Source organism: Nelusetta ayraudi, unplaced genomic scaffold (genome assembly GCF_046127955.1).
Source record: "Nelusetta ayraudi isolate G7.1 ecotype Tasmania unplaced genomic scaffold, CSIRO-AGI_Nayr_v1 ptg000135l, whole genome shotgun sequence".
Taxonomy (NCBI): Eukaryota; Metazoa; Chordata; class Actinopteri; order Tetraodontiformes; family Monacanthidae; genus Nelusetta; species Nelusetta ayraudi.
Genome location: NW_027466185.1, coordinates 3,190,001 through 3,198,063, shown reverse-complemented (window position 1 = coordinate 3,198,063; position 8,063 = coordinate 3,190,001). Strand labels below are relative to the sequence as shown.

Sequence of the window (8,063 nt, the reverse complement as noted above, 5' to 3'; positions counted from 1 at the left end):
CTGCTTTGATTTGTGAGATGTATGAATGTCTGAATTAAAAAGGTAAACTGAAAATAAACCTAACAAATGGCACAAATGATTAAATCCACGTTGTTTAAAGTGTTTAGCAAGAAGAGATGGCGAAAGAAAACGAGGACATCGTACTATATCCATGTCATCAGTAGTTGCATGCAAATTAGCTATGTGGTTGCTGTCCTGTGATTTGTGCTCCTGGCTGTCTGGACTCCGCCTTCTCACGAATCGTCGCTGCTTTCCCTGCCCTCCATCAGCCAGCTGGACCGAGGACTCGAACGACTGCTTTCTGGTATGTTTGGGAAGTTTGTTTTTGTGAACTCTCAATTTTTGCGACTTGTCTATTTAACTATTTAACTATTTTACTTTAAACCTTTGATTATGTTTGAATACAAAACCAAACAAACAGTTCATTTGGAGAACCTGGCACCAGTATCTTAATCGGTATGATCCCAGACTGCTGGTTTAAGTAGTGATTTTTGACATCTGCTAAGTACAATTAGTTAAACTGTAGCTGAAGATATAAGATGAGATACATTGTATTTGTTTACATTGATCTTTAATATTCATTTTAGTTTCTGGAAAACAAACACTCAAGGTAAACATTTGTCTTCGCCCCAAAGTCAGAATTGCACAAGGAGGAAACATTAAAATATTTCTTTAAGTGTTGTTTTTTTCTACCACCCCAACCCCCTTTTAAATTTGGGGTATACAAAATGTACATTTCACATTCACAAATGGATAGTCTGAGGATCGCACAACAGTCATTTAAAAATGTTTCCACCTCGCCCATCATGGCTTCCTCTTTGCTACGGAAAGAAACACCGGCTTCCTTCATTTTCCTTTTTTCTTTCTTTTCTTTTTTTTAAAAGACCCCTTTAATGAAGTTCCTTTAAACCTCAAAAGATAGAAAACAGTAGTTACTACTTTCACAATACAGCAACTTGAGAAAAAGGGAAACCTAGAGTCAGGTGGAAGGGACAAAGTTGAGTCCAAGAGCTTCCCTTAAAACAAACAATCAACTCCCACTATTTGTAGTGCAACTAGTCGGCCACCTCGTGGGACCATCCTTCCTTCCTTCCTTCTAAACACACTCGTCCGAGTACACGTGATGAATGAACCTGAGTTGATGCGCAGCAGTCAGGTGGCACAGTACAACGACAAAAAAATAACAAAAATACAAGTTCCTTTGCATGACATTCATCAGAGAGAAAAAGGCGTTAATGGAAGGTATCGACATTCAACACATTCTAAGGGCCACGCTGAGCCACTGCCGTCTTGACCAGCTGAGTTGGAAACATTCGACACTCTGCATCCGATGACGTCCAGTTGAAATGCAGTGCGTGGTCTAGACTCTGGACTCTAGACCATGGGTGGGCAAACTACGGCCCGGGGGCCATATGCAGCCCGCTAAGCTTTTTAATGTGGCCCGCCAAACTTGATTCTATTAATAGTAAGGAAGTCATAAAATAGCTACATTTCATCTTTTCTTTTAAGTGTTTTAAAAGACATTTATAGGGATGCACCAATACCGGTATCGTGTATCAGTACCAGTACTGAGGTTGAGTACTCTACTCGTACTGGTCAAAAATGTGCCCATACAACAACACCGATACCATTTGCAAATTTTAGAACAGATTGTGGTCCACCGGTCAAGAAGTTTGCCCACCCTGGCTCTAGACTGTTGCTCAGGCAGTGGCAGGATTGTTTTTGACTTAATGAAAGAAATTAAAATCATATTTGAATACATGTATGAAAAAAAGACATTCAATAAATTAGAGAGAATGTTCAAGATACAGAGGAGCAAAAGGCTACTTGATGAAAGGACGCGTAAATATGTAACATAAATGTAATGTTCCTTAGAAAAGGACGTTACATCTGCTCATGGAATGTATGGAATGGAGGAAAAACTTCACCATATGAACTTCAGGCAAATGTCAATGACTGCTGCTTGGAGGAATCGTTACAACCATCGACTGCAACAAAATCCAAACTACGCTAATGTTGAGTGGCTTAGGTGAGCCAACCAACCAATGGTTGACATTGTCTTATGTGTGTTATTAGATGAATTGTATTACGCCTGCATGTATCCTAACTAGCTTCAGTAGAAATATAGCCAGTAGCAGCTACCAAAGTACTACTACTACCTCTAAGCCTAGAACAATGTTAAAATTTGGCTAATTACATTGAGCACTACTTGCTGCCAATTCTTTTAATCAATTTTTTTTTCACATTTGTGGGCTGTAGAGTTGTTAGTAAATGGGTGACTAAAAGAAAGGCTAAGTTTATTATTACCCTTCCCAGTCATTAAGATTGCTCCTTGCCACAGGTTTACATTAGATAAAATAATCAAGTTGGGTAATCTTTTCTAACTCTTCATGCGTCCAAACATGTCACACTGTTCCAATAACAATGGCTTCATCACCCCGGAAATGTACGATTATTCTCCCAAAAACATCTTTGGATTGAGTCAATTGCCCCGCCAACCCCTGTTTCTTTAAACTACAGAGATATGTTCTCACCCTGAAGGCCTTAAGAATTTAAGTGCTACATTAAAACTCGTTATTAAGTTTGTGGGAAAAAGTCAGTGCTTGTCTTTCAGAGACTTACTGATATCCATTAAAACACGTGGTGTATTTGTGTATTACCGTAACTCGCGTTTTGGATAGAAGTCAAACTTTTTTTCTAAACGTGACAATTTCTATAAGTGAACAAGAAAAGTGCAAAATAAAAGAAGAAAGAAAGAACATGATTTGGTTTTGAGCCTCGTCTTCACCGGTTCTGCTCTACACACATCCCCTTCTTACCGAGTCACGCCTTTAGCTCTTGGAGGCTAAACATTTTGGGATGCTAATAGCGCTAATGGAAAAAACAAAAAAAACAACAACCCTATAATCAATATATGGTCTCTGCACATTTACCGATACAAACAAATAACAGTATCTACAACCGTCTGATACGACACATGAATACAAACTCATAGTTCGTATAAAAACAAAGAGCAGTGTTAGCGATTGCACCGTCTTTTATGTTCCCAGGCCTAACGTTATGTCACTGCATGCACCGACTCAGTAAGAAAACTACATCCAAACTTAACGTGTCGTTACCTCGGCCACCCGTCGGAGAACAAGAACAATCTGGATAATCGACGCCGCTCAGCTCCGGAAAACATGCAAAACACGTCAAACCCAGAATGTGGCTTGATGCGATGATCATTTTCATCTTAATCATCATTTTGCAATTAGCGTGACGATCTAAGCCCCACTTGGTTTCTCTTCATGGCTTTGCTGTTTATGCTGTGGGTCGGTGGTTAAGTGCGAGCAAACTGAAGTACAAGAGATTAAATCAAATGTTTAGTAGTTTAAAAAAAATAATAATTAGGCCACTGCGGAATTTGCAAATTATACATTTTTTTTAGGCCAAACCAAATTTAATTTAACACAGCGATACCTTCAGGCCCCAAATTTGTGCCTCCACAACCCTTGTCGGGTTTGACTTCAGGTTTCAGCGATGCTTCTTGAAATCTACCAAAAATGAGTTGAAAATTAGCAAACGACACTCTTCACTCCGCGACCTTCAGCAAATCCTCAGAAGCCACACGAAAGGAGGTTAGCTTTCCTGTTTTTTCTTTCGCAAGCAGGTTGACTATAAAGTACAGGAAAAGAGGGAGTGAGGGGGAGAAGAGCACTGCACGAGGTAAAACAGACCAAAAACAAAAAAAAGTTTTAGAAGAGAGTTTTAGAACTGCCGTAGAACGCTCCAGTCTCTGCCAAACCGCCACGTTATTGAACGTTTCCTTTTCTCCCAATGTGTTTTTTTTAAAAATGATTTCTCAGCAATTTGACGTGATTGAAACGATGCGGTTTGCCTCATTTAGTGCCGACTGCGGTTCCCCTGAGCAACTAAAGAAAACCCAAATCTAAAGAGAAGGTCCTCAGTCAACAGGGAGGAATAAATGTGCGAACGGCACACACACACACACACACACACACACACACACACACACACACACACACACACACACACACACACACACAAAATAAAAATAAATAATAATAAGTATAACAAAGTGGGCATTAGTTTTCAGTTCAGGACTTAAAAAAAATGAAGTAAAGGTCCTGTTGGTTAAAAAGCAGACGTGCCCTTCAGGACCCACAGCGCCCCCCTCAGGGCTGGCGGTTGCCATACATCAGCGGGATGATGAAGACGGAGATGTCGTCGCCGGAACCCAGGCGCTCGTTGCTGATCCTCCAGCCTCGGTCCCTCAGGACGCCGCGGGCCCTCATCACCAGGTCCTGGGCCGCCATCGTGTACCTGAACCGACAGAGCAACATGGATGGATTCTGTAAGTCGTGCACTTCTTTGATAAGAGGCATTCTGCTCTCATTCAAAGAGAAAAATAAAAAAAAAGCGAGGTGACTGGGCAAAACCTATGAAATGCGTGGATCTTTTCTCCTGTCGTCAGACTTTCTATTGGTGCGTTAAATGTGTCTGAATCCAGCTTGAGGGGAATACATACATATATGTGTGTGTATTTGTATTTGCATATATATGTATGTATATCAGAGGTCACGCTAGACATTTTTGTTACTGGTCATTTTGACCGATGAAGTCGTAAAATTTCTCTTATGCTCCTAAGACATTCACCAAATTGAATGACAAGAAGGTAACATTCTTTTACAACATGGTGCGTTACATCTTCACCCTTCTGTTACCCAGCCAACTAAAACTATGCCATTGTTAGAATCACTTGATAGTGCAGTACTGCACATAGGGATGTATTGTTGGATGTATTATTTGTTCGTTCATAGCTAACGTTATATTTATCATTAATATCATTATAAAAGTGAGTAAGCTGTTAAGGACATGATCCACCCAACACGATGTCGGCATGAGACTGATACTGAACATTGTCTTGCACCAACCAGTCATGGCGCTGAGCAGCTTCCCAGTCGAACTGAGTGCACGCTGACTCACGGTGCTAATCAGCCAGGAACGTAACAGGGCACGTAATGTACATGTAACATTTCCTTTAACGCACTAACACACACAGACACAGACACACACACACGTGTGTGTGACACGTTCACACATTTGCACTCCAACAGCAACACACAACATAATTCTCACAACACAGAACAACACATTTCCCCCATGATTCCTGGCGGCTCTGGGTGCAATATGAACGCTTCACCGGCTGTGTCCTAAACGCACCACTTCACACCCTCCTCCTGGTCCACATTGGACTTCAATCGCGTGCCCGCTAGTGCGTCAGCAAATCCGGCTTTCTAAAGAAACCTCTGACACTCAACTGCCACATTTTTCTTCTGAGCGAAGCCGCCGAGGTCAAGCAATAAGAGAGACAATAGCCAACTAGCATTGTAGCGGTCGGTTGGACCGTGTTCTCTCGCGTTCTGTTCTGCTCTGTGGTTATTTGATGTTAATGGTGTCGGTGAGCGTTGTCCAGTGAAGGCAACACACCTGTGATTGGCTGAGGTCAGGTGTGGGTGTGTGAGAGTGCGGAAGTGAGAGAGAGCGCTGAGACACGCAAAGAAACTGTCTGACATCTCAGCGCCGCGTGTCGGAGGGGGACGTTGCAATATGCTCATTGCCACCAAGTGGTCGGGGGTGGCATTGCAACCTGTCAAAATGACAGACGACCTTCACATTTTTCTGTCACTGTTGAAAAAAATATATAATGGTGGAAAATATCCGGTTAACGCGACCTCTGATGTATACATACTTATATAAATATATTTTATTATTTTATTCATCACGGCCATGCGTGTATTCCCTTCAAGTATCTATATACAGTACATGTATATGTACTGTATAATACACACACACGTACACACAAACACACACAGTATGTATATATATATATATATATATATATATATATATATACATATATATATATATATGTATATATGTATATATATATATATATGTACATATATATATAGACACACACATACAAACACAGTATATGTATATATATATATAAAATGTATTTATATATACATATAAATAAATAAATAAAGTATTCTGACCTGTGAAGGTCATCGGGGTCACAGTTGGCCAGGAACGAGGTCACGGCTTCGGCCACTTCCTGGTTGGACAGGACGTCCCACAGGCCGTCGGTTCCCATCACCAGCACGTCGTCGGCACCGTGCTCGTGCTGCATCAGGTTGTACACCTTTACCTGTGTGCCGGCACACGGAACAACTCAGTGAGTGACCTCAGCGGAGCCGCAGCAGACATAACAAGTGTTGCTGTAAACAAACATCCACCAGGATAAGACTGTGTTAAAGTCACTTATTTATTTGTCTTTATTTTGCTCTTAATTGCACTCCTGGGCCTGATTAGCCACCTGGGGTTTGACGTTCATCCACCTGTCCACCTGTTCGTGCTGCCACACTTGTTCCCCATTAGTTCATCAGCAGATAAGTACCGCAGTCCCACTCTATATATATTTCATTATATTTTACATAATATAATATATAATAACACTCCACTGGCATTTTTGCTGCAGAAGCAGGGTGTTTCGGGGGGGGGGCTCTCAGCTCTCAGCTCTGCAGCCGTTGAGAGAATCCCACTGAACTGAGCAGTCAGACGGTCATGTTAGTGGTTAGAAAAAAACAAACAAAAAAGTTCTGCTGCTGCTTTCTAAGCTAAATGAGCTGATTCCAACTGATGCCTTTCACCATTTGCACAATCACATCACTTCTTTCTCTTACATTTTCCAAATCATCAATTAATAAAAATATCTAGAAAATTGCAATAATAATAATAATAATGATGATGATGATAATGATAATAATAATGATGATGATGATGATGATGATGATGATGATGATGATGATGATGATAATAATAATAATGATAATAATAATAATAATAATAATAATAATAATAATAATAATAATGATACTAGTGATGATGACAGTAATAACCATAATACTACTACTAAAAATAATTAAATGTTTGACTCTCAGCTCCAAATCTGAAACTATGACATGTTGCATGAAGACGTAGTCAGTTTCTGCAGCCGGGGAGCTCATCATCATTTCCGAGCAACAACTCCAGCCCACGCTGCTGTGACTTCAGTGCTTTTTCAGTCGCTGACATCATCTCCCTCAGATCCCCCCCAACCCGTCGGGACCGCTTCGCTGACAGACTTGTGTTCCGGTAGATAAATCGGGGAGACGCAGACGGAGGAGTCGACTTCTCGGTGTGAACCCGCCGTGAACCCCCCGCTTATTAATGAATTAAAGATCAAGGACAGAGCCGTGGGAGGAAGCGGGAAAAAAGATGCAAAAATTCTTTTCGGACAAACTACACGAGGAGATGAAAGCGCTTTGAAGGCGGTGCCAGACAGTCGGCCAGGTGGTTTTGGGCTCTGCTGCTGCTGCGGCGGCAGAACAGCGAGGGATGGGAGGGGGGCTGAGTTGGCCATTCTCTCATACATGACAAGTATCCAGCACACAATGTTGGGAAGAGGCGGGGAATCGGAGAGGAACGGAGGGAAGAGTCTCACACAGCTTCCTGCAAAGGCTCAAGAAGCCTCGAGCGTCACGTGCTCCTTCACAAGCTAGTCTCACGTTTACATTCCTGCACGGATGGGGGTGAAAAAAACCCACTTTGTACGAGGATTTTCTTTCATTTTCCGAGGATGGAGGAGATAAAACCAAAATAACGGCTTCGGCATCCTGGCAAGAAGGATTGATGGATGGATGGATGGATTGATGGATGGATGGAAGATGTGATGATGGATTGGAAAATGAATGGACAGATGGATAATGGGAAGAGAAATAGATGGATGGATATTGATAAGCTGATGTTGCTGATGTGGTGCGATGGTGATGGTTAAAAATACATGGATTGAATGGCAGATTAATGGATGGGCAAATGAATGGATGGATGGGTAATGGAAAGGAACATAGATGGATGGATACTGATAAACTGATGTTGATGTGGTGTGATTGTTGGTGATGATTAAAAATGAATGGATGGATGGAAGATCAGATGGATGGATTGATGGATGGATA

The 8,063-nt window shown here is 41.5% G+C and overlaps 1 protein-coding gene across 1 annotated transcript in view; it reads right to left on the bottom strand.

Annotated features, from left to right (window-relative positions):
* Positions 1 to 850: 850 nt before the first annotated feature.
* The window catches only part of ppm1h (protein phosphatase, Mg2+/Mn2+ dependent, 1H), a 21,160-nt gene continuing 13,947 nt past the window's right edge, over positions 851 to 8,063 (bottom strand). Inside the window, exons 9-10 of the mRNA XM_076011656.1 lie at positions 6,066 to 6,217; positions 851 to 4,326 (exon numbers count right to left, since the gene is read on the bottom strand). Of these exons, the coding sequence (XP_075867771.1) occupies positions 4,179 to 4,326; positions 6,066 to 6,217 (300 nt within the window). The 3' untranslated portion in view covers positions 851 to 4,178. The remainder of the gene's footprint in view (positions 4,327 to 6,065; positions 6,218 to 8,063) is intronic.